We start from the raw sequence: 27,364 nt of genomic DNA on the forward strand, positions 1-27,364 counted from the left end.
AGAGGGCGTCTAAACACGCCGGGGAACCAAGAAAAATGCAAACACCAAGAACTAGAGGGTGAGCTAGGCAGCAACGGGCCAGGGGCGCCAGAGGGCTCAGCCGGCTACTGTGGAACGCCGGAGGGCGTTGTTTGATTAAGTGAGATAATAATCACATTGTTTCGCAATACAAGCAACAAACATGCATAAAACACTTGACCTATTTGTTACTTTCTTTACATTTTTTATTGGTAACTGTAATCAATTTGATTCTAATTTCTGATTTAATTCTCTTTACAGTTATATTTCAAATACATGTTAAGGTATTATATTTATTAGTCTTCATCTTCTGACTCCTCTGTCTCCTCCAGGGCAGCTTGCTGGTCTTCTAAATCTTCTTTCAAAGCTTGTTCTTCCTCTGGAGATGGGTCAAGGGTTTCTGTGATTCCTGATTCACTAGGATATTCCTTTAGTGGTAGTGGGGGGACGGGTGGGCTGTACACCTCTCCTACATACTTCAGACCCCATCCAACATATATGTTTTCAAACTTCCTAAAGAAGGTGAAAACATATATTTGTGCTAGTAGTAGTAAACCCTAAGGATACTGTGACAAAAGAATAAAGGCAAAAATACTATTAATCCTTGTACTTACTTTCCACATGCATAAGCAAATGCTCCTGGCCAGAGGTTAGAACGTAGCACAGCAATTGCATGCTGAGAAGTCAGTAGGGAGGACAACTTGCAGCTCCACGGAGGCGTGTTAAACATTTCTGAAACACACACATTAACATTAAGGGAAAATAAGTTAACATTCAGATAGCTCAAAAAGATTGTGGGATTTTAAGTATATTCCAAATAAATCTTTACATCATAATGATTTAAATATGACATTGCAATATAGCTAAAAAGTTGCCAAGATTTCAGTAACTGCACAAACCATCCATGGGTAAATGTAATCTGTATCATGCAGTAATTTGATGTTTTGGACCAATACTTTTAAAAACTGGTGTTATTTTAAAACTGGAAAAAGTGATTTAAAAAAAAAAAGTTAAAAACAGAGACCAAGAAGAATACCACTGACTTAAAGATTGTTTTGCTGTTGGTTAAATTGTAGTTTATAATCTTTCACAGCTTGTGGTCATCAGTAATTCCTGCTGCAGTTAGAGTTAACAGAAGCAGGAAGACCGATCAGAGTTATAAATAATATCGGTACAGAGGTGTCAAGTAACGAAGTACAAATACTTCGTTACTGTACTTAAGTACACTTTTTAGGTATCAATACTTTACTCCATTACTTATTTTTCTTCCTACTTCTGACTTCTACTCATTACATTTTCACCCAAGTATCTGTACTTTCTATTCCTTATATTTTAAAAACAAACCTCTCTCTCATACTTTTTCACTTTTACTTGAGTAAAGAGGTCAAGTTGATACTTCAACTTTTACCAGAGTGTTTTTAAACTGCAGTATCTATACTTCTACTTAAGTAACAAATGTGTGTACTTTTGACACCACTGTATCGGTATTAACCAGTGTTGAAAGTAAGCCAGTACAGTCCGGTACTGCGTACCCGGGAGGCAAAGGTGGAGCTTGGTTACCAGATAAAGCCATCATTCAGAGTCAGTCATGGCTGCAGAGTATTCAGAAAACAGATCTACTACCCAGATGCAATGTAAAACACCACCCAGTCTGTTTATAAGTTTCATTCATTCCGAATTGTTTCTGAACTATATGCGCTGTGTTTCTGTCCCTCAACACTCTTACTGCTCCTCTCCCCTCTCTTCACTTTGAGCCAGGGGCTTTTATCAACATCCAGCCTTTAAAACGTGAACTACTACGTTTAATGTCCTTCCGCGCGTAACAAAATGTCCCAATTAAAAATCAATAGGAGAGTCAGTAGCTGTGTTTCATGCTATTTAGTTTAACGACACAGAATCAGTGGTGCTTCTGTGGGCTGCTGCATCGCCTTGCGCTTGAATTCAGGGGTACATGATTAAGTTACATGTAATTTAGGAGCGCACTTTTAAGGGGCATTTTAAGGGACTTGTAACATCAGGGGCTTCAGCTCAGACCCGTCATTTCTCCTCTTCTCTCTAAAGGAGCCCTTAACAGTTTTTATTCATGCATTTCCCCCCCACTGTTTATTCCTGTCGCGCAGCACACCAATGGGGAACAAATCCACCCACCTCACCACCTCAAGTATAATCATTCACCAATGAGGTTATAGACCTGCATTGAAAAACAAACCCGTAGATTAATGATAATCAGGGGTGTTTTCATTGCCTGGATGTGAGTCTGATAATTCAGATTGTGTCTTTTAAAATCAACTACAATAGTTTCTTATTAAGGTTAGGGGGAAAAAAACATTGTGTGTTGTTAAGCTGTTTTTAAAGAAGTTCTCTTTGCAAAACAACCATATTCCTTTTTAAAAACTACTAACATTCTAAACTCCATCCATCCATTGTCTTCTGCTTATCACGAGGTCACGAGGGTAGCAGCTTCAGTAGGAAGGCCCAGACGTCCCTCTCCCCAGCCATTTGGGCCAGGTCCTCTGGGGGGATCCCAAGGCGTTCCCAGGCCAGCTGAGTGACATAGTCCTTCCAGCGTGTCCTGGGTCTCCCTCTGGGTCGCCTCCCAGTGGGATGTGCCTGGAACACCTCACCAAGGAGGTGTCCAGGAGGCATCCTGACCAGATGCCCGAGCCACCTCAACTGGCTCCTCTGGACGTGGAGGAGCAGCGGCTCTACTCTGAGTCCTCCCCGGATGACTGAGCTCCTCACCCTATCTCTAAGGGAGAGCCCAGACACACTACGGAGAAAACTCATTTCAGCCGCTTGTATCCGGGATCTCGTTCTTTTGATCATGACCCAAAGCTCGTGACCATAGATGAGGGTAGGAACGTAGATCGACCGGTAAATCGAGAGCTTCGCCTTTTGGCTCAGCTCTCTCTTCACCACAATGGATCGGTACAGTGACCGCTTCACAGCAGACGCTGCACCAATCCGCCTGTCGATCTCCCGCTCCATCTTCCCCTCATTCGTGAACAAGACCCCAAGATACTTGAACTCCTTCACTAGGGGCAGCACATCCTCCCCAACCCGGAGGAGGCACTCTACCCTTTTCCAGTTCAAGACCATGGTCTCGGATTTGGAGGCACTGATTTTCATCCCGGCCGCTTCGCACTCGGCTGCGAACCGCTCCAGTGAGAGCTGTAGATCACGCCCTGCTGAAGCCAATAGGACCACGTCATCCGCCAATAGCAGAGACGCAATCCTAAGGCCACCAAAACGGATCCCCTCAACACCTTGGCTGCACCTAGAAATTCTGTCCATAAAAGTTATAAACAGAATCGGTGACAAAGGGCAACCTTGGTGGAGTCCAACTCTCACCGGAAACGAGTCCGACTTACTGCCGGCAATGCGGACCAGACTCTGACACCGGTCGTACAGAGACCTGACAGCCCTTATTAAAGGGTCCGGTACTCCATACTCCCGGAGTACCCCCCACAGGACCCCTCGGGGAACACGGTTGAATGCCTTCTCCAGATCCACAACACACATGTAGACTGTTTGGGAAACTCCCATGCCCCCTCCAGGCTCCTGAGGGTGTAGAGCTGATCCAGTGTTCCACGGCCAGGACCAAAACCCCACTGCTCTTCCTGAATCCGAGATTCGACAATCCGACGGACCATCCATTCTAGAACCCCTGAATAGACCTTACCAGGGAGGCTTAAGAGTGCGATTCCTCTGTAGTTGGAACACACCCTCCAGTCCCCCTTTTTAAATAGGGGGACCACCACCCCAGTCTGCCAATCCAGAGGAACTGCCCCCGATGTCCACGCAATGTTGCAGAGCCGTGTTAACCAACACAGCCCCACAACATCCAGAGCCTTAAAGTACTCAGGGCGAATCTTATCCAGCTTTTTAACAACCTCGGCAACCTCAGCACCAGAGATGGGAGAACCCGACCCAGAGTCCTCAGGCTCTGCTTCCGCAATGGAAGACGTGTTGGTGGGATTAAGGAGGTCTTCGAAGTATTCCGCCCACCGACACATGACGTCCCGAGTCGAGGTCAGCAGCACACCACCCCCACTATAAACAGTGTTGGTACTGCACTGCTTTCCCCTCCTGAGACGCCGGATAGTGGACCAGAATCGCTTTGAAGCCGTACGGAAGTCTTTCTCCATGGCCTCTCAGAACTCTTCCCATGCCCGAGTTTTTGCCTCAGCGACCAGCCGAGCCGCCTGCCGCTTCGACCGTTGGTACAAATCAGCTGCTTCCGGAGTCCCACAAGCCAATAAAGCCCGGTAGGACTCCTTCTTCAGCTTGACGGCTTCACTCACCGCCGGTGTCCACCAGCGGGTTCAAGGGTTGCCGCCGCAACATGCACTGACAACCTTGCGGCCACAGCGCCGACTAGCCGCCTCAACAATAGAGGCGCGGAACATGGTCCATTCAGACTCAATGTCCCCCGCCTCCCTCGGGACGTGTTCAAAGCTCTCCCGGAGGTGGGAGTTAAAGCTCCGTCTCATGCCAGACGTTCCCAGCAGACCCTCACATTATGTTTGGGCTTGCCATGTCGGACCGGCTTCCTCCCCCACCATTGGAGCCAACACACCACCAGCTAGTGGTCAGTGGAGAGCTCCGCCCCTGTCTTCACCCGAGTGTCCAAGACATACGGCCACAGGTCAGACGAAACGACAACAAAGTCGATCTTTGAACTACAGCCTAGGGTGTCCTGGTGCCAAGAGCACATGTGGACACCCTTATGCTTGAACGCTGCTGCCCGCGTCCTCACTAAGACTAAGAAAGTAGAGCACATCACCCCAGTTCCAAAGTCATTACACTGGCTACCTGTATCACAGAGAATAGACTTTAAAATACTTCTGTTAGTCTATAAATCCCTGAATGGCTTAGCACCTAAATCCATCACAAACTTGTTATCAGTGTATCAACCCTCCAGACCACTCAGGTCTTCTGGCTCCAACCTGTTCTGCATACCTAGAACCAGAACTAAACAAGGAGGAGCAGCATTTAGTTCCTATGCTCCACTTATCTGGAACATAAGCCGCATAGAGTAACTTCACGTAGCGAACCTAAAGCAGTAGCACCCGAGCAGCCTGGTAACCAGGCTGGCTGGGTGACAGTTCGTAGGAAGCATAGCTCTAGATTACAGACCCCAGATCACCACCAACCCATCTGCGTTTCTAATAAATTTTCCCCTCTGAGCGACAGTCTCGCCGAGGAGCCGACCTTAATTATTGGCAGCTCCATAATGAGAAATGTGGCACTAAAGAAACCAGGGACCATAGTTAAATGCCTACCAGGGGCCAGAACAGGCGACATAGAATCCTACCTAAAACTACTGGCTAAGGATAAGCGTAAATACCGCAAAATTGTTATTCACGCTGGCGGTAATGACACCCGGTCACGCCGATCAGAGGTCACTAAAGTTGGTGTTGCTTCAGTTTGTAAGTTTGCTAAAACAATGTCGGACTCCGTAATTTTTTCTGGTCCCCTGCCTGATCTGACCAGTGATGACATGTTTAGCCGCATGTCATCATTCAACCGCTGGTTGTCTAGGTGGTGTCCAGAAAACGACGTGGGCTACATTGATAACTGGAGAACTTTCTGGGGAAAACCTGGTCTGATCCGTAGAGACGGCATCCATCCTACTTTGGAGGGTGCAGCTCTTCTTTCTAGGAATCTGGCCGGATTTATTAGTTCTCCTAAATGCTGACAACCCAGGGTCCAGACCAGAAAGCAGAGCCGTAGTTTAACACACCTCTCTGCAGCTTCTGTACTGTTACCCACCCATTATCCTATTGAGACGGTGTCTTTCCCACGGCCAAAACTTAACAGATCAAAAACTGATCTAAAAGGAACAAATCATAAAAACCTAATAAAAATCAATATGGTTCACCTTGAACCTAAAAATAAAATAATAAAATGTGGTCTATTAAATATAAGGTCTCTCCCTCCAAAGACTTTGTTAGTTAATGAATTAATTTCTGATAATCAGATTGATTTGTTTTGTCTCACAGAAACCTGGCTACAAGAGGACTACGTTAGTATAAATGAGTCAACTCCCTCCAGTTATTCAAATTTCCACATTCCCAGATCTGTGGGAAGAGGAGGAGGAGTGGCAACTATCTTTCAGTCTGATTTATTAATTAGTCCCAGGCCAATTAATAACTACAGTTATTTTGAACATTTAACCCTCAGTTTCCCTCATCCAAACTGCAAAGCAATAAAACCTCTTCTGTTTGTTGTTTTGTATCGTCCACCAGGCCCTTACACTCAGTTTTTGGATGAGTTGTCAGATTTCTTATCTGATTTGGTGTTAAATACTGATAAGGTTATTATAGTGGGTGATTTTAACATCCATGTTGACACTGAATGTGATAACCTTAGTGTAGCCTTTTAAACTATCCTAGATTTAATTGGTTTTGTTCAAAATGTGCATAAACCGACGCACTCTCGGCTCCATACTTTAGACCTTGTTCTGACATATGGCATTGATTGTGAAGAATTAACAGTATTCTCTCACAACCCTGTCCTGTCTGATCATTTTTTAATAACATTTGAGTTTAATCTAACTGAGTTCTCCACCCCCAAAAGAGGGTTCCATTATAGTAGATTTTTATTGGATAATGCTGTATCAAAACTTAAAGAGTCTGTCCCCTTTTTAATATCCTCAGTATTGCAGAAATGCCCTGTAGATGGCAGCATTGCTGTTTCTTCCCATTCACAAATCGATACCTTTGCTAACAATGTGACTTCCTCATTGCGTTCTGCATTAGACAATGTAGCTCCCTTGAAAAAGAAGGTGATTATTCACAGGAAGCTGGCTCCTTGGTTTAATTCAGAGCTGCGTTCCTTGAAGCACAATGTTAGGAAATTGGAGAGAAAATGGCGCTCTACACACCAAGAGGAATCCTACTTAATCTGGAGGGACAGACTATTGTTGTATAACAAGACCCTCCGCAGAGTTAGAGCAGCATATTTTTCATCATTAATTGAGAACAAAAATAATCCTAGATTTCTCTTCAGTACAGTTGCCAAACTTACCCAGAGCCACAGCTCTGTTGATCCATCCATTCCCTTAGCTCTTAGTAGTAATGATTTTATGGGATTCTTCATAAATAAAATTGATGCCATTAAAAATTAAATAATTGGCATCCTCCCAAACATGATTACCTCGTCCTCAGTAAGTGAGGCAGCATTGGAGGAATCTTTAGAACCTGCGCAGTGTTTGAACTGTTTAGAAGCAGTAGAGCTTTCTGAGCTATCTAAAATTTTAGCTTCATCTAAACCTTCTACCTGTATGTTAGACCCAATCCCAACCAAGTTGTTTAAGGACATATTCCCTTTGATCAGTGGCACTATTTTAGACATGATTAATCTATCCTTAGTAAATGGATATGTACCACAGGTTTTGAAAGTAGCTGTTATTAAACCTTTACTTAAGAAACCTTCTCTTGATCAAGATGAGTTAGTAAAATACAGACCTATATCTAATCTTCTTTTCTTATCTAAAATTCTTGAGAAAGTAGTTGCTAATCAACTTTGTGAACATTTACAAAGTAATGACCTACTTGAGGAGTTTCAGTCAGGCTTCAGAGCTCATCATAGCACTGAAACAGCTCTGGGGAAGGTCACTAATGATATTCTCATGGCCTCAGATAATGGACTTGTGTCTATACTTGTCCTGTTAGACCTCAGTGCTGCGTTTGATACAGTTGATCACAATATTCTCCTACAAAGACTTGAACATACTGTAGGGATTAAGGGGAAAGCATTAGGCTGGTTTAAATCTTATCTGTCAGACAGATTCCAATTTGTTCATGTTAATAATAAATCTTCCTCAAACTCTAGGGTCACCTGTGGAGTACCACAGGGTTCAGTCCTTGGACCAATTCTCTTTACTATATATATGCTTCCGATAGGCAAAATTATCAGACAGCATGGGATTAATTTCCACTGTTATGCTGATGATACTCAGCTATATTTATCCATAAATCCTGATGAATCCAATCAATTACTTCGACTGCAGTCATGTCTTGATGACATCAAAAGCTGGATGACTTTAAATTTCCTGCATCTAAATTCTGACAAGACCGAAGTTGTAATCTTTGGGCCAGAGTCCTCAAAAAATAAAGTTCTTAACCAATCACTTAATCTGGGTGGCATTAACCTGGCCTCTGGTAATAAAGTAAAACATCTTGGTGTTATTTTTGACCAAGACATGTCATTTAAATCCCATATTAAACAGGTTTCCAGAGTTTCCTTTTTTTCACCTCAGGAATATCGCCAAAATTAGAAACATTCTGTCCAGGAGTGATGCTGAAAAACTAGTCCATGCATTTGTTACTTCAAGGCTGGACTATTGTAATTCTTTACTATCAGGAAGTCCACAAAATGCAGTTCAAAGTCTTCAGCTGATCCAAAATGCTGCAGCAAGAGTTCTGATGAAAATCAACAAGAGGGATCATATTTCTCCAATTTTAGCTTCCCTTCATTGGCTTCCTGTTAAATCAAGAATAGAATTTAAAATTCTTCTTCTAACGTATAAAGCCCTTAATAATCAAATTCCATCATATATCAGAGCTCTGATTACCCCGTATGTTCCTAACAGAGCACTTCGCTCTCAGACTGCAGGTCTGCTGGTGGTTCCTAGAGTCTCTAAAAGTAGAATGGGAGGCAGATCCTTTAGCTATCAGGCTCCTCTCCTGTGGAACCAACTCCCAGTTTTGGTCCGTGAGGCAGACACCCCGTCTAACTATAAGCTTTGTCAAGAAGGAACGTTTTAAGATTAGTCTTAAAAGTAGAGTGGCTCATGTTACTCTGAGCTACCTCTATAGTTATGCTGCTATAGGCTTAGGCTGCTGGAGGACATCAGGGTCTAATTTTCTCACTCTACTGTTCTCCAGTTTTGCATTGCTTGTCGTCATTTCAGCTTTTAACTTTTTGTTCTCTCTCTTTTCTTTCTTCATAGTAGGTACACCTGGTCTGGCGTTCTGTTAACTGTGACATCATCCAGAGAAGACGGCTCACCCGCTACTACCATCTAATGTAGAACAGATTACTAGATCAATGTGTGCTTCTGTGCTTTTTTGTCTCTCTTGTTGTGTCTCTGTTCTGTCTTCTGTAACCCCAGTCGGTCGAGGCAGATGACCGTTCATACTGAGCCCGGTTCTGCCGGAGGTTTTTCCTTCCCGCTAATGGGTGGTTTTTCTTCCCACTGTCGCTTCATGCTTGCTCAGTATGAGGGATTGCAGCAAAGCCATGTACAATGCAGATGACTCTTCCTGTGGCTCTACGGTTCCCCAGGAGTGAATGCTGCTTGTCGGGACTTTGATGCAATCAACTGGTTTCCTTATATAGGACATTTTTGACCAATCTGTATAATATGACCCAATCTGTATAATATGATTGAACTTGACTTTGTAAAGTGCCTTGAGATGACATGTTTCATGATTTGGTGCTATATAAATAAAATTGAATTGAATTGAACAAACTTCCAGAAAATTGTAAAAGTGCAGAAAGCCTGAGTTCCTTTAAATCAAGATTAAAAACACATTTGTTTAAGATTCAATTCAATTTTATATATATAGCGCCAATTCATGAAATTGGCGCTATATATATAAAAAATTTGTCTCAGCACTGTAAAAGTGGTCACAGAGCCTGAAGCATATAAAAGTGATTTTTGAAAAAGTGTGCTCCCCTGAAAAAAAAAATGCTGCATAACAATTATGAAGATTCTGACCTGCATCCTGGGATAGAGGAGTCAGCAGAGAAGGTCCAATCTCTGGCTCAACCTCATCAAGATATTCTTCCTTCTCATCACCTTCTATCTCCTCATTAGAGTCATCAGCTGGTTTCACAGCAATGTTCACCCAAGTACAGCGGCCCTGAAAATTTTACTCAGTAAATGTCTCAAAATATTTTAGAAACTTTTCATGTATGTGAACAGGGCAGGTATTTACCTGTTGCAAGATGTGTTGGACATGATGTACCCACGATGACAGTGACTCAACCATCAAAGAAGCTTGAACGTCCTCAAAATTAGGATTCACTTCACAGCTATCATGGGGTATGTCATCTTCCTCGTCACCTTCTTCATCCCCGGCCTGGTAGAAGCCATTGGGGCTTACATGTGTGCCAGCAGAGATCCGAGCAATCTGGGCTCTCAGATAATTAGCCTCGTTTCCGGGAAAAGGAGGGTAGCTTTCAACTGAGCTATTAAGCTTTCCAGTAAAAAATTTACGGATCTGACGAGCAATAGTGATCTGTGCAGGACTAACTGTGGGGAGCTTTATCCAAGGAAGACCTGGCTCTTTGCACACATAGTAAGCAAATTTGTTAGCACCAGTTCCAATGGCCTCCTTTGGTACATCAAGATGGGATTTATAAATTGACTGAGGGAGTGGATTTATCTAGAAAGAAAATACACCAAAAACAGAATAATGGTTTACAGAGAACTCTTCACCTGCAGGCAAAACCAATAAAACACAAAGCTTGAATATAAAGCTGGAGCGAGTCTAGTCCTTGGTTTAAACTTCATAAACAGTGGTTAAAAAGTGACCACCTGGATTTAACGAAGCAAATGGGTAAGGATAATAACTACTGAAATTATCATGTGAGAGAGGCGCAGTTACAGCTCTGAGGCACTGCGCCTCTCTCCTCCCCTTCCCTCGGAGCGCACGTAGTTAAATACAGAATTAATAAAAACGAATCTTATAAACAGACTAAGGGGCGTTTTAGACTGTATTTGGTTAGCAGATCTGTTCTCTGATCCAGCATGCAGCCATGACTGGTTTTGAATGAAGGATTTATCTGGGAGCTGCTCTCCCCAGAAATAAGATGTGAAAGAAGCTGAACCAGCTCCCCAGAAGGCGGGTCTAAACTGAGCTCTGTGAACGGATCATCCGCAGCCCAGATGGGCTTTGTTATTTTTATTGTATTTGTAATTTATTTGGTAAAAATATTTACTTGCCATGTGTCAGCTAGCCCTCTGAAATTCACTCACCAAACAGGAAATTTACTCGCATTTGGCGAGTGGCGAGTGTTAATTTCGGACCCTGAGTGCCACCCTGCTGTGGGGAGATGGGCGTCTCTGCAACATTCTCACGTTTCCTGTGGCTGAAATCACAACACTCAGCTGCTGGTAGCTGTGCTTTACAATCTCTGATAGTCCTGACGCCTTTCAATTCAATGTAAAAATACTTTATTTATCCCAGAGGGATATTAAATATTGATGTAACTCATTTGGTCAAGGAGTTGTTATAGATAATAACTCTGTGGGTAGGAAAGCTCTTCTGTAGCGGTCTGTTTTACAACCAATCTGAAGAAGCCTTTGACTTAAGAGACTGTTTTCCAATGACAGAGTCATGAAGAGGATGTTCAGGATTCTCCATAATTTTCTTGATTTTTATGAAAAATCCTTCTTTGCATCACTCCATGTTACATGGGTTGTTGCAGTTGAAGTGTTCCTTTGTGCACTAATTGCATATTTGTTTTGCTTTGACTTTGGAGGCCCTTTTTCAACTCATTCCTAGCCCTGCTGCAGGCCAGTCTGTCTCCTGGTCTGAATTTGCATCCTGGGCTTTAAGCAGCAACAACGCTGTGATGTCTACCCTTGCTTTCTCGTTAAGAAATGTTCTGATTGTCTTCACGAGTAAGACAGCATCAGTGTAAAAGGAAATATAGGACACCACAGATATAGTCCTCCAGATCACGGGCCTCTTTAGACACTCCCCAGTATGTGTGTTCAACACAATCCAGTAAAGCTAAGCAGGCCTCTACAGTCCAAACCTGAATGATTATAACGATGGGTCTGGTTCTTCAGTTGATAGGTTTGTAGGCAGGGATCAGGTTGACAGAGAAGTGATCTGACAATCCAAAGTGAGGAACTGCTGCAGCCTTATATGCTTCTGGAATGTTGCAATAGACCCAGTCTAATATACTGTTGTCTCTGGTCAGGAACTTTCGGAATTTGGGGAATTTAGGGAATTTAGGGAGTACAGTATTTAATTCAAGATGGTTAAAGTCCCCAGCTATGATCACGGCTCCCTCTGGATCAGGGTGACCAGGTCTCTGCCTAACAAATGTGAGACAACTAGGATGCTTATGAGGGACAATGTGGGACCCATTATCAATACTATGATTATGTCAGATTTATTAAATAAACGTAGATATCACAATAATCAGCTTTGCAGACTGGTGTATTGCGGGCACACAAAAGGCAGGCAAGTACATATTCCCTGATGCCCTTTAAAATAGATGGCCACCAGAATTTGCGGCTGATGAGGGAGATGGTGCAGCTGGTTCAGTGATGACAGGAAAACTTTGAGAATGAAACTAGTGGATGAGTTGAGGTCTGAAGGAAGATGGAAAAAGGTGTGATTAGGTGGTTCAGTTCTAGGGTTGAGTTCATTCTGCAGAGCATGTTTAATGTTCTTAATCTCCCACGTCAGAGCTCCAATGGTGTATTTGTATGTAAGAATGGAAAAGAATTTGTCAACGTCATCAAGAGAAAACTGTCATGATGGGGTGTTAGGTTTAATGTTTTTTGAGCCGTGTCGATAAGAAATAGCAAGGTGGAAGCGGGAAAACAAGTATCATTGAGACTGGTGTTGGTTTAATCGTTTTGTGAACTACAATTAAGAAAGATTTTTATGATTGATCCAAACCAGCACAGGATGCTCAGCGCCCTCCAACCAGTGTTGCCACTCTTCGAGAGCCAACTTGATGGGCAGAAAATCCCTATTACCCATGTCATACTTATGTTCGATGGGTAAAAGGTATCAGGAAATAAGGCACAAGAGCGGACTTTTTGGCGTAAGTCAGAACGCAGAGGGTGGTCTCCCTCTGCAAAAGTGTGGGGGAACAGGCTCTGACGTTTGTTTGTGCTTATGCGCCAAACAGGAGTTCAGATTACCCACCCTTTTTGGAGTCTTTGAAGGGTGTACTGGAGAGTTCCCCTTTTGGGGACTACCTTGTTCTGCTGGGAAACTTCAAAGCTTACATGGCAGGCAATGACAGTGAGACCTAGAAGGATGTGGTTAGGAGGAACGGCCCACCTGATCGGAACCCAAGTGGTGTTCTGTTGTTGGACTTCTGTACTTGTCATGGATTGTCCATAATTAACACCATGTTCAAGCATAAGGGTGTCCATATGTGCTCTTGGCACCAGGACACCCCAGGCCATGGTTCGAGGATTGACTTTGTTGTTGTTCTGACCCGTGGCCGCATTTTTTTAACATTCAGGTGAAGAAAGGGGCGGAGCTGTCCACCGACCTCTACCTGGTGGTGAGTTGGCTCAGATGGTGGGGAAGGATGCTGGTCAGACCTGGCAGGCCTAATGTATTATGAGGGTTTGCTAGGATCGTCTTGCAGAGTCTCCCGTGAGACGGAGCATTAACTCCCACCTCTGGGAGAACGTTAAACATGCTCAGAGGGAGGTGGGGAACATTGAGTCCAAGTGGGCCATGTTCCGTGCCTCCATCGTCGAGGTGTCTAGTCGGAACTGTGACCACAAGATTGTCGGTGTATGTCGCGGTGGGAACCCTCCAACCCGCTGGTGGACAGCGGCAGTGATGGATGCTGTCAGGCTGAAGAAGGAGTCTTATTAGGCTTTCTTGGCCTCTGGAACTCCGGCAGGAGTTCAGGAGAAGCTCTCCCAGCTGAATGTACCAGACTCAACTTGCAGGTGGATCACAGACTTCCTGTCTGACAGGAAGCAACACGTGAAGCTGGGAAAACATGACTCTCACTCACAGCTTATCAGCACTGGTTCCCCACAGGGCTGTGTTCTTTCTCCTCTGCTCTTCTCCCTGTACACCAACAGCTGCACCTCCAGTCATCAGTCTGTTAAGCTCCTGAAGTTCCTGACGACACCACTCTCATGGGACTCATCTCTGATGGTGACGAGTCTGCCTATAGGTGGGAGGCTGACCATCTGGTGACCTGGTGCAGGGAGAACAACCTGGAGCTCAACGCTGTAAAAACCGTGGAAATGGTTGTAGACTTCAGGAAGAACTCAGCCCCAGCTACCCCCATCACCCTCTGTGACTCCACTATTGACAGTGTGGAGTTTTTCCGCTTCCTGGGAACTATCATCACCCAGGACCTAAAGTGGGAGCTGAACATCAACTGCCTCACCAAGAAAGCCCAGCAGAGGATGAACTTCCTGCGCCAGCTGAAGAAATTCAACCTGCCAAGAACAATGATGGTGCAGTTCTACTCCTCCATCATTGAGTCCATCCTCACCTCCTCCATCACCATCTGGTACGCTGGTGCCACCGCTAAGGACCAGAGCAGACTGCAGCGTGTCATCAGGTCTGCAGAGAAGGTGATTGGCTGCAATCCTCCATCTCTCCAGGACCTGTACGCCTCCAGGACTCTGAGGTGTGCAGGGAAGAATGTGGCTGATCCCTCGCACCCTAGTCACAGACTATTTAAATCACTTCCCTCTGGCAGGAGGCTGCAATCCATCAGGACCAAAACCTCATGCCACAAGAACAGTTTTTTCCCCCATCTGCTACCAGCCTTATGAACAATGCCAAGAGCCTCCTGTGAAACTGGACACTGTCTCTCTCCCCCGTTCAGGACTTACAAGCTTCTGCGTTACATTAACACAGTTTTCTGAATGTATATAGCTTCTGTATATATATCCATTTTATTTTATTGTATTTTTATTTTTTGCCTGCTCCATCAACACCAAGTCAAGTTCCTTGTAAGTGCAAACCTACTTGGCGATTAAACTTGATTCTGAATATTGCGTGGCCATTGGGTGCAGTCCCCCCAGATTGGCAGTCCATCAGATAGTAGTACCTCAGATCTAGGAAGAGAAGTGTGGTTTAGTCCTGGCCTTGGAACACTGGACCAGCTCTACAGGGTCCTGGAGGGTGTATGGGAATTTGCCCAACCAGTCTACATGTGCTTTGTGGACTTGGAGAAGGCGTTCGACCATGTTCTTCAGGGGATCCTGTGGAGGTGCTCCAAGAGTATGCAGGCTGATAGGTCTGTTAATGACTGGTGTCAGAGCGTTGTCCGCATTCCCAGCAGTAAGTCCGACTTGTTTCCGGGGAGAGTTGCACCCTGCCAAGGTTGCCCTTTGTCGCCAATTCTGTTCATAACATTTATGGACAGAATTTCCAGGTGCAGCCAAGATGTTGAGGGGATCAATTTTGGTGGCCTCATGATCGCGTCTCTGCTCGTTGCAGATGACGTGGTCCTGTCGGCTTCAACATGCCATGATCTACAGCTCTCACTGGAGCATCTACAGCCAAGTGTGAAGTGGCCGGGATAAGGGTCAGTGCCTCGAAATCCAAGGCCATGGTTTTGAGCTGGAAAAGGGAAGAGTGCTTTCTCCGAGTCGGGGACGATGTCCTGCCCCAACTGAAGGAGTTTAAGTAGGCAGATTGGTGCTGCATCTGCAGTGAAGCATGCACTGTACTGGTCTGTTGTGGTGAAGAGAGAGTTGAGTGAAAAGACGAAGCTCCCGATTTACCAGTCGATCTATCTCTCCCTTAGAGCCAGGTCTTTCAGAGGGGACTCGGAGAAGAACCGCTGCTTCTTCACCTCGAGAGGAGCCTGTTGAGGTGGCTTGGGCATCTGGTTAGGATGCCTCGTGGACGCCTCCCTGGTGAGGTATTCCAGGCATGTCCCACTGGGAAGTGACCCAGAGGAAGACCCAGGACATGCTGAAAGGGACTATGTTTCTCGGCTGGCCTGGGAATGCCCTGGGGTTCCCCAGAGGAGCAGGCCCAAGTGGCTGGGGAGAGGGAAGTCTGGGCCTCCCTACTAAGGCTGCTACCCCCACAATCTGATCCCAGACAAGTGAAAGTGGATGGATGGATGGATGGATGGATGGATGGAAGGAAGGATGGAAGGAAGGAAGGAAGGAAGGAAGGAAGGAAGGAAGGAAGGAAGGAAGCAAGGAAGCAAGCAAGCAAGCAAGCAAGCAAGCAAGCAACTTATGGGTCTCAGGAACTGGCCAGTCAAATATGTAGCCCAGAAAGGTAACAGATGGTAGGTGAAACATTTCTCTGCCTTGACATAAAGACAGTTTTCATAAGCACATTGAAGCACAAGGAAGGCACTTATGTAAAAGAAAACTAAAAAAGTTAATCAATGAAGCCTTGTTTCCAACGGAGGATTGCGCACAAGTCTAAGGCGGGTGTTTAGTCTCGTGCATGTTGAATCTCATGGGAAAAAAAGTTTTGGGATCGAAGTTTACAATTCATTCTAAACTTTTCTGCTCACTCATTATTCCAATTTGTTCAGGATCAGCGATAGCTCTTTTAACTGTGTTTCTTTCCTAGACAAAGCCCCCTATGTATCTAGTCCATTAGGCTATAGCCCATAGCACAGCCAGAGCAAATCTGAAAGGGCCATCAAAGAGGCCAAGTACTGCTACTAGCTTAAGATAGAGGGACACTTTTCCAACGCTGACCCCGGACGCATGTGGCAGGGCATTCAGGCCATCAGTGACTATAAACCCACTGGCTTCACCTTCGCAGCCACTGATGTCAACTTCCTGAACGAGCTGAATGACTTCTATGCTCGCTTTGAAAGAGACAACAGAGAAATTGCCACCAAGCTCAAATCCTCAGTCGACCACCTGCCAATCACTCTCTCCTCCACAGATGTCTGCAATGCACTGAACAGGATCAGCACGCACAAAGCTGCTGGACCAGATAACATCCCTGGACGCGTACTCAGGGCATGTGCGGAGCAGCTTGCTGGGGTTTTTACAGACATTTTCAACCTGTCTCTTGCCGAAGCAGCTGTACCAACATGCTTCAAATGCACTTCCATTGTGCCAGTGCCAAAACACTCCCGCCCGAAGTGCCTTAACGACTACCGCCTTGTAGCACTCACACCAATCGCAATGAAGTGCCTTGAGCGGCTGGTCTGGCACACCTAAAAGACTCGCTACCATCCACATTGGACCAGTTTGCATACCGCAGCAATAGGAGCACAGAGGATGCAGTTTCCATGGCACTGCACTCTGTGCTCACACATCTAGACAATAAGAACACTTATGCTCACATGCTGTTTGTTGACTTTAGCTCAGCATTTAATAGCCAAACTTCGAGACCTGGGCATCAACACCTCCATGTGCAACTGGATTTTGGACTTTTTGACCAACAGACCCCAAACTGTCCGTTCAGGCTCCAACTGCTCCACGTCCATCACACTCAACACTGGTGTACCACAGGGCTGTGTGCTAAGCCCGTTTCTCTACTCCCTCTTCACCCACGACTGCAAGCCTGTGTACGAATCTAATTCCATCATGAAGTTTGCAGATGACACTACGGTGATTGGTCTCATCAGCAACAACGATGAGACAGCCTACAGGGAGGAGATCAAGCCCCTGGCCACGGGGTGCACTGAAAATAACCAGTTCCTCAACACCACCAAAACGAAGGAGCTCATCGTGGACTTCAGAAAAGAGTCAAGAGGCACACACGACACCATCCACATCAATGAAATGGCTGTTGAGTGTGTCTCCAGCTTCAAGTTTCTGGGGATCCACATCTCGGCGGACATGTCCTGGTCAACCAACACCTCCTACCTGGTCAAGAAGGCTCACCAGCGCCTCTTCTTCCTGAGGACACTGAGGAAAAATCAGCTATCCTTGACTATCCTGGTGAACTTCTATCGCTGTGCAATAGAAAGCATCCTGACCAACTGTGGAACAGTGTGGTATGGGAGCTGTACTGTTGCAGAGCGCAAGGCACTGCAGCGGGTGGTGAAAGCCGCCCAGCACATCACTGGGACTCCACGACCCACCATTGAGCACGACCAGAAGAAACACTGCCTACATCGAGCTCGCAGCACCCTTAAGGACTCTTTCCACCCAGCCCACAGACTGTTTTCTCTCCTGCACTCCGGCAGGCGTTTCAGGTTCCTCCGGACAGAACCAGCAGACTAAAGAACAGCTTTTCCCCCAGAGCTGTCTCTTTATTAAGCTCTAATCATCACTGATAGACTCTCCTCTCCCTCCTCACACCTACCTGCATTTTGTTATTCTGTTATTTGCAAGACTATAATGATTACTTGCACTCCTGACTGTTACTATTGTAACAACTGTTTACATGCATCTTGCACTACTCACCTTGACTGAATATTGATTTGCACTGCTGACTGTCTATTCACAGTGCCAATTGTTTACATATACATTTGCAATACCGTACTTTATCTGTAATATGCAATTACCTTCCACTGCACTTTAATTTAAATAGCTTCTGTCCAAACTTTATTTATTAATTTTATAGTAAAAGCCATCTGTATATTATGCTCACATTCTTCCTATAGTAATAACCATCTGTACATATATTCATAGTACATATTCACCTATAAACTCTGTTATAGTAACAACCATCTGTATATTCTGCTATTGTATCTGTAAAAACTCTACTCATAGTAATATCCACCTGTATATTATATTCTGTACATATCCAGCTGTAAATTTAGTTCACAATACTAGTTATCTATAAATTCTATTCATAGGACAAATCTATCAGTAATTTGATAGTAAAATTTATAATAGTATACATCTCTATATTTATTCAGTAAAAACCCATGTCCTGTACTTGTGGAACCATTGTTTATCCTGCACTTGCTGATATTGCACTTCTGGTTAGACCTAAACTGCATTTCATTGCCTTGTACCTGTACCTGTGTAATGACAATAAAGTTGAATCTAATCTAATCTAATCTAATTACCCTTTCTAACATAGACAGTATTCGTGGATCAGTGCTTCTGTGTTCTTTTCTGAGTATATGCTCTTTTTGTCCAAGCCAAATTGATTTGAATTGAACTGTACTCCTTACCAATGACTTAACCATTAATTGATACCTGTCTAATTAGCTACACCTGTGCTCCCCAGGATATAAACTCATTCCAGCCACAGCACAGGTGCTAGATTATGTTAGGCCTCATCCCGACGACAAATCCAGCCTTTTTGAAGTAAAGTCAAGTCACAGAAATCACAACCCTATTTTCTGCCTTCTGATCCCCTGGTGTTTGCCTGCCCAAGTCTGTCTCTGCTCTAAGTCAGGTGCATGGAGGCAAGAAAACACCTAAAACATGCAAGAGAGTGGGTCCTGAGGACCGTAGTTGAAGACTACAGGCATTTCACCATCTAGATCTGTTCCGTACATACTGGTGGATACAGCTCTAAATATGCTGCTTACCCCAGTATGATTCCACATGAACCCATTACTGGAAACCTCCTTTTTTGACACATGTATCAATGTAACTGGTACACTGGTGGAATATTTGAATTTTTATCTCACCTCTGCCTCATCCTCCAGACTTTCAGGCTTCCTTTCCTCCTCCACAAGGTTCTCTTCAATGCTTTCTTGGTCCTCTTCTCCCTCTCTGTATTCGGCTTCTGCAACAATATAGTTGCTCTCTATCCCAAAGATTTTTCCCCAAAGTCGGCAACGTGGAAGTTGCTCTGAGTCAACAAGATTTTTAAGAGCAAGAAAAATCCTCTGCATCTCCTCTCTGCCCAAACCCACTTCAGCCTGCTCCAGATAGAAACCGATTTCATTCACATTAGGGAGGACTGTTTCTACCTAGAGAAAGCAAACAAACATAAAGTACACTCCACTTCCTACAGTGATATAGCTAATATTAAGTGCAGATATATAAAGTCAATACCATTTTATCCTCTTGGATAATGTCATCTGGCTGGTAAAACAGTGTGCGCTGTTGCTCTGTCAGCAGCTCAGCAGCTGTAAATTGTGGAAGATCTCGTAAGGAGCTCTGAATGCCATTGAATAAATCTCGTTTTACATCATGGCTAATTTCCTCGATCACATCCACAACATTGTTGGTATGCTCATCCATCACCTTGGTGAGTAGCTGTGTCAGATGGTCATAGCTGGAAGGAAAGAAATATATATTCAATTCAGTTTATTTCTTTTGAGCCGATTCACAAAAGTCACCTTAAAACACATTCCAAGACAAACAGATCCAATTCATATTTAGTTATAAACCTTCTAATTCTGCCTGTACCTGTAAATTAAGATTTTGTTGTGCAAGCTTTAGGGGCAATTACTACAGTCAAACGATTTCTGTAACTGTCAATGAGATCTCTGCACCTGTCTACAGGTAATTTGGCCAACTCTGAGTGAGCAAATGGCTCCAGTTGTCTCAGGTTTGAAGAGTGCCTTGTCAAGACGGCTTGTTTCAGGTCCTGTGAATGTTCAGTAGGATGAGGGCTCAGGAGGCCACTTAAGAAGAGTCATATAGCTGTTCTTACGCAGTTTAGGCTATGTGTTCTTGGTTGTTATGCTGTTGGAAGACCCATGTCCTTCAGACTCTTGCCTTCATACTTTGGACCTTGTGCTGACATGCTGACACGAATAATTAACAGTATTTCCTCACAACCCTGTCCTATCTCACCATTTTTAATAACCTTTGAGTTCAATTTATCTAAGTTGTCCACCCTCAAAAGAAGGCTTCATTATATCCATCCATTTCACGTTTCACCCCTCATGGGGTCACGAGGGGTGCTGGTGCCTATCTCCAGCTGTCAGTGGGCGAGAGGCGGGGTTCACCCTGGACAGGTCGCCAGTCTGTCGCAGGACAACACAGAGACAGACAGGACAAACAACCATTCACACCTAAGGAGAATTTAGAGAGACCAATTAACCCAACAGTCATGTTTTTTGGACTGTGAGAGGAAGCCGGAGAACCCACGCATGCACAGGAAGAACATGCAAACTCCATGCAGAAAGACAGACTCCAACCCAGGACCTTCTTTTTGCAAGGCAACAACCCTACCCATGATGCCACTGTGCAGCCCGGTTTCATTATATTACATCTTTCTCAGATATTGCTGTATCAAACTTTAAAAAGTCTGTCCCCTTTTTAATTTCCTCAATATCACAGAAATGCCCAGCAGATGGCAGCAATGTTGTCTCTTCGCATTCACACATTGATGCTTTTGTTAAAGGTGACAACAGAGCTGCATTCCTTCAAGCACAACATTAGGAAATTGGAGAGAAAATTGTGCACTACACATCTAGAGGAATCCTACCTTATCCCTACCCTTGGCAGAGTTAGAGCAGCATATTTTCCATCATTAATAGAGGAGAATAAAAACATCCTCTAGGTTTCTCTTTGGTACAGCTGCCAAACTTACCCAGAGTCATAGCTCTGTTAATCCATCCATTCCCTTAGCTCTCAGCAGTAATGATTTTATGGGATTCTTTGTAAATAACATTTATTCTACTGAAAACAATATCGTTGGCATCTTCAGTAAGTAAGGCAGCGTTGGAGGAATCTTTAAAACCTGTTTGAACTATTTAGACTCAGAGCTTTCTGAGTTATCTAAAATTTTAGCTTCATCTAAATCTTCAACTTGTATGTTAGATCCAATCACAACCAAGTTATTTAAGGAGGTATTCCCTTTGATTAATACCTCCATTTTAGACATGATTAATCTATCCTTAGTAAATGGATATGTACCACAGGCTTTTAAAGTAACTGTTATCAAAGCTTTACCTAAGCCCTCTTTTGATTAAAATTACTTAATTACAGACCTATATCTAATTTTCTTTTCCTATCTAAAATGTTTGAGAAAGTAGTTGCTAATCAAGTATGCTAATAATTTACAAAGTAATAATATATTTGAAGAGTTTCTTTCAGTCAGGCATCAGAGCTCATCATAGCACTGAAACAGCTCTGGTGAAGGTCACTAATGATATTCTCATGGCTTCAGATAATGCCACAGGGTTCAGCCAATTTCTCTCTCTCTGCTTCCAATTGGCAAAATTGGAAGTATAAATTTCCACTGTTATGCTGATGACACTCAGCTATATTTATCCATAAATCCTGATGAATCCAATCAATTACTTCGACTGCAGTCATGTCTTGATGACATCAAAAGCTGGATGACTTTAAATTTCCTGCATTTAAATTCTGACAAGACAGAAGTTGTAATCTTTGGGCCAGAGTCCTCAAAAAATAAACTTCTTAATCAATCACTTATTCTGGATGGCATTAACTTGGCCTCTGGTAATAAAGTAAAAAATCTTGGTGTTATTTTTGACCAAGACATGTCATTTAAATCCCATATTAAACAGGTTTCCAGAGTTTCCTTTTTTCACCTCAGGAATATTGCCAAAATTAGAAACATTCTGTCCAGGAGTGATGCTGAAAAACTAGTCCATGCATTTGTTACTTCAAGGCTGGACTATTGTAATTCTTTACTATCAGGAAGTCCACAAAATGCAGTTCAAAGCCTTCAGCTGATCCAAAATGCTGCAGCAAGAGTTCTGATGAAAATCAACCAGAGGGATCATATTTCTCTAATTTTAGCTTCCCTTCATTGGCTTCCTGTTAAATCAAGAATAGAATTTAAAATTCTTCGTCTAACGTATAAAGCCCTTAATAATCAAACTCCATCATATATCAGAGCTCTGATTACCCCGTATGTTCCTAACAGAGCACTTTGCTCTCAGACTGCAGGTCTGCTGATGGTTCCTAGAGTCTCTAAAAGTAGAATGGGAGGCAGATCCTTTAACTATCAGGCTCCTCTCCTGTGGAACCAACTCCCAGTTTTGGTCCGTGAGGCAGACACCCTGTCTACTTTTAAGACTAACCCTAAAACTTCCCTTTTCCCTAAGGCACTCTAGCTTATAGTCAGAGTGGCTCATGTTACCCTGAGCTACCTCTATAGTTATGCTGCTATAGGCTTAGGCTGCTGGAGGATATCAGGGTCTATTTTTCTCACTCTGCTGAGTTCTCCTACTGATCTCCAATTTGCTTGTTGTCATTTCAACGTTTAATGTTGTGTTCTGTGTCATTTTTTTCCTTCATAGTAGGTACACCTGGGGTCCGTTCTTCGTACGTCGCTAACTCAGTTAGCAGGATTTCATTGTTGACGATTTGGCATGATCTTGGATCGTTTGGTTCTTCGAAAGACATCCTGCACTTGTTGTCATAGCAACATGTGCGCCAGCTTAAACCTGCTCCAGAGCAGGCTTATTTCATGTAAACAAGATTAGATCGCAGCTTTATAAGCGGAGGAGATGGAGAAGTCTGCCGTAGCCATGTCCATTTTTACGACTGCAACCTGTTGCGGAAGGTGCAAGAATAATTTGCAGAGTTTTTCGAATTAATCATGTATTGCGCAATAGACAGGATCCTTTAGTGCAGCGAGACAGTGTAATTGTAGAGAGATTTTTCTTGGTGGCTGCTATAAACACGTCATTTAACAGTGGCTTTTAAAGAGGAAAAAGTGGTGTTAAAGCCATAAATCTAAATATTTAAGTTATTTGTATGATGGTTTGCTTTTTAGTTTTATCATATTCAGTAAGAAGATTTGTTCAGGCCATTTTATTGTGTAGCTTAGTTTTACTTTGAAAGGCTTGCTTCCTGTCGAGCTGTATAGTGTATTAGAAAAAACTATGGATGGATTATCTAGACACGGAGCAATACAGTTTTACCGTGTAAACTGTGGATGATTTGGAAAAGGAAGAACTTCATTTTTTATGGATAAAGATTTTTTTTTGTTAAAATTCCCAGTTTGCACGTGTCCTTTACTTCCATTGTCTAAGGAATGACACTGAAATTTGGACCTCTTGACATAACAAGTGCCTTTTTAAAATAAAGTGTAATAATTAAAGGCTACCATTTTGTAGAATATTCTTGTATTTCACTTTTATTTGTCCCCATGTTCTAGTGGGTCCCATGGAGGCTCTGATATAAAAGAACAAAGTAAATATGAAATTATTAAAATGCAAAAATTCATACTGTAGAAAGTGATAGAAACATCTAACATGGACAGTATTTACGCATTAATTTGTCTACTTTTTGCCAGCCCTCTCTCCTGGCTTTAACAGATTTTGAGGTGTTTTAATTAATGACTCAAATTCGGCATAACCTTCCATTAAAAGCTCGTGTTCTGCTTGGGAGAAAAACTGTGGGCGTTCTTTGTTCATGCTGAACAGCCAATAGCAGCGCTGCTGATCATTGTTTCTACTATCGATACATTTCCCCTTTTAAACAAACGCATGAACGCGCAGTTGTCTCAGATAACTCAATCCAGCCATACTAATCGTAAACAACAGGTGTGTTCGAAGAACCCAATTAGCCGGATCATGATTAGCCGGATGAAATCATCTTGGATGTCTCATTTGATCTTGGATGTTTTAAGCAACGTACGAAGAACGGACCCCTGGTCTGGCGTTCTGTTAACTGTGACATCATCCAGAGAAGACGGCTCACCCGCTACTACCATCTAATGTAGAACAGATTACTAGATCAATGTGTGCTTCTGTGCTTTCTGTCTGACCCCCAGTTGGTCGAGGCAGATAACCTTCACATTGAGTCCGGTTCTGCTGGAGGTTCTCCTCCCTGTTAAAGGGGAGTTTTCCTCTCCACTGTCGCTTCATGCATGCTCAGTATGAGGGATTGCTGCAAAGCCATCAACAATGCAGACGACTGTCCACTGTGGCTCTACGCTCTTTCAGGAGGAGTGAATGCTGCTTGGAGAGACTTGATGCAACCTGCTGGCTTTCCTTAGAGAGGAAACTTTCTCACCAACCTGGAGGATCTGACTTTAGAAAGAGCCTTGAGGTAACATGTGTTGTCAATTGGCGTTATATAAATAAAATTCTATTGAATTGAATGTAAGAATGTATGAGCTAAATAAGAAAAGATAGTCTTTATTGATCTCACAATGGAGGAATTCACTCGTCACATCGGCTCATACAAGAAAAATTGAGTAAAGTAAAATAAGTAAAGTAAAAAAAATTGAGTCAACTATTTGATAAACATATTATGCATGAAATCAGTGAAAAAGGGGTAATAGGTAAACTGGAAAACATATTTATTTGTGTGAAGAGGAAAAAAATGCTTATGTTTTTCGTTGTCTTATCAACTGACGAAAGAGGATTTTGAAATTGCTGCATCCACAACAAATTAGCTGTTTTACAAACAGCTTCAGAATCCTTCAGTGAATCACAAGCCTCATTAAAAGGAAATAATTCATATCTGCAAAGGGAAAAACAAAAATCAAAACTGTACAGCTTCAGTGTTTGTAAAATGAGAGAAAGCCTCTGTAAATCTGCAGATCTGATACAGTGTTTGCATATAGAAAGCTGAAGTGTACTTGTTCTTTTCTTTTTTGTGTACTCAAAAATAACACAAAACAGCGTAAGAAGACCTGCTTTATTTATTTTACAATTTTATAAACAACAGCTGCCGATTAAACTGAATGTTACAACCTTGACATGTTATATGAGTTGTTTTACCGTGAAAACGGCTGCAATGCGCGCTCCCGACACAGGGGGCAGAATTCTTCATGAATTTCGATTGTCAAGACTGATCTGGATGCTGTTAAATACAAACTGAACGACTTTCCCTTTGGTCTAGCCTGTTTCTGAACACTATACTATACAAACTCCAAGTACTGATGATTAATCTGACTGCAACCATAATAACGTTATACTTAATACATGCGTGCAGTTTATATAATGACGGAAAAGACCATTTTCAATGTGTTGACGCAGTGTCAACAGTGGAGAAGAAATAAAACCTAGAGAACATAATTACTTACAGATTCCGTTTGCTCTTCGTGCTGTCTTTCATCAGCAAAGCCTTGAAATCGGCGGCCTCCGTGTTGCCTCTGTTTTCTAAAGGACCTTCCATCGTTCTGATCTCAATTTGGAGCAAAAAAACTCACAAAGGGCAAACAACTAACCACCACAAGCAAAACCTGCGGTTTCTAGGGTTACTGCAACAGCGTCGTTACCAAGGTGACCACTTCGAACTCCAAGTGTTTATATTTCCTGCCGCACAGGGAGAGAAAGTATGGCAAGTCGTTTGTATGTTTATTCAACACCCTTGGAGTCAGCCACGTGACGTCTGCTAACTTGTCTGCCTCTGCACAGCATTAGTTATACACTTTACCTATACGAGTTAAACGTTGAACATTGAACAGTTTTTTAAGTAGTAGTAACACTTGTTACCAGTTAGGGGCAAAACACCAAAAAGTGTATGCAAGTGTCCTCAAAATTTTGAATAAAAATAAGGGGGCATACTTATTTACTCAAAGTTACTGTTGCCTACTTGGTCATCTAAGGCTACATTAGTTTGTGAAACAACCACATTTGATAGTATGTCATATGTGTAGGGACTTGTCCATGAAAATCAAAAAACTCAAGACTTAAAGGTGAACAAATGAAAAGTGACTGTAACTCAATAGTCACTTGATCATTCGTGGGTTTTTACTTTACGCTGGATAAAAAAATTCCAAAAAGACTAAAACAAAAAAACAAACATCAAAATGCACTTCTGTGCGGGTTTATTCCAAGTCTTGCAGACAACATGGTATAAACATCAAAGGACCCCATTGGCTTCACTGGCGCAGTGAGTGTAAGACTTGTTCATCTTGCAGAAACTGTTATCACTGTCCACCCTACACTGACATAATATAACCTCTTCACTGATATCTACCCTGTTATTAGGCTGGCATCCAATTTTTGTTGACCCTTCCATTGTTTCAGGTTGCATGTGAGAGAAGCCTCTTTACTCCCAAGTTCATTAACAATAGACTCCAAAGCAAAATCAATCAGGAGCATTTGGAAGTATTTATGGTCATGTCCACTGAATGTGACAGGGTAAGAAATATGATTGCACAAAATTTAGCATTTCTTAGGCGCTTACTGATGCTGTAGACTGTTGCTAGTTATTCTAGTTTTTGTTCTTTCAAATGTAAGAATGTTCAGTTGAGCTTTAATTTACAAAACAGTGAAAAAATTATTTTAACTAGACATGCTTATTTTATTATTTACACCAGTGCAATAAATATTACATGGTGAATATCCGCTTCATTTTTTATATTTGAAAAAACAGGCTGGCTTTTTTTAAGTGTCTTGAGACACAGACTTTACAAAGTCAAATTCAATTAAATCATACAGACTGGTGAGAAAGTTTCCTCTCTAAGGAAAGCCAGCAGGTTGCATCAAGTCTCTCCAAGCAGCATTCACTCCTCCTGAAAGAGCGTAGAGCCACAGTGGACAGTCGTCTGCATTGTTGATGGCTTTGCAGCAATCCCTCATACTGAGCATGCATGAAGCGACAGTGGAGAGGAAAACTCCCCTTTAACAGGGAGGAGAACCTCCAGCAGAACCAGAACCAGGCTCAGTGTGAACGCTCATCTGCCTCCACCCACTGGGGCTTAGAGAAGACAGAGCAGAGACACAGAAAGCACAGAAGCTCACATTGACCCAGGAGTACTTTCTATGTTAGAGAAGACAGAGCAGAGCCACAGTGGACAGTCGTCTGCATTGTTGATGGCTTTGCAGTAATCCCTCATACTGAGCATGCCACAAGTTCCTCATAATG

The 27,364-nt window shown here is 43.1% G+C and overlaps 1 protein-coding gene across 1 annotated transcript; it reads right to left on the reverse strand.

The window, feature by feature from the left end:
• Nucleotides 1-59: 59 nt before the first annotated feature.
• Nucleotides 60-26,941, reverse strand: rsph4a (radial spoke head component 4A). The gene is made up of 7 exons (XM_036131694.1): nucleotides 25,575-26,941; nucleotides 19,664-19,886; nucleotides 19,294-19,578; nucleotides 9,969-10,418; nucleotides 9,749-9,893; nucleotides 633-750; nucleotides 60-531 (listed from the first exon to the last, which is right to left on the reverse strand). Exons 1-7 carry the CDS (start codon nucleotides 25,664-25,666, stop codon nucleotides 315-317), a joined length of 1,530 nt encoding a protein of 509 aa, XP_035987587.1. The 5' UTR covers nucleotides 25,667-26,941; the 3' UTR covers nucleotides 60-314.
• Nucleotides 26,942-27,364: the final 423 nt, after the last annotated feature.

The sequence above is a fragment of the Fundulus heteroclitus genome, unplaced genomic scaffold (assembly GCF_011125445.2).
Source record: "Fundulus heteroclitus isolate FHET01 unplaced genomic scaffold, MU-UCD_Fhet_4.1 scaffold_45, whole genome shotgun sequence".
Lineage (NCBI taxonomy): Eukaryota > Metazoa > Chordata > Actinopteri > Cyprinodontiformes > Fundulidae > Fundulus > Fundulus heteroclitus.

Excerpts from the sequence above, each read along its gene's own strand:
- rsph4a (XM_036131694.1), bottom strand. The coding sequence starts at position 25,666 with ATGGAAGGTCCTTTAGAAAACAGAGGCAACACGGAGGCCGCCGATTTC. Across the intron at positions 19,887-25,574 it reads ACGAAGAGCAAACGGAATCT|CTATGACCATCTGACACAGC; the intron begins GTAAGTAATTAT and ends CTTTCCTTCCAG. Across the intron at positions 751-9,748 it reads TCCTCTATCCCAGGATGCAG|AAATGTTTAACACGCCTCCG; the intron begins GTCAGAATCTTC and ends TGTGTGTTTCAG.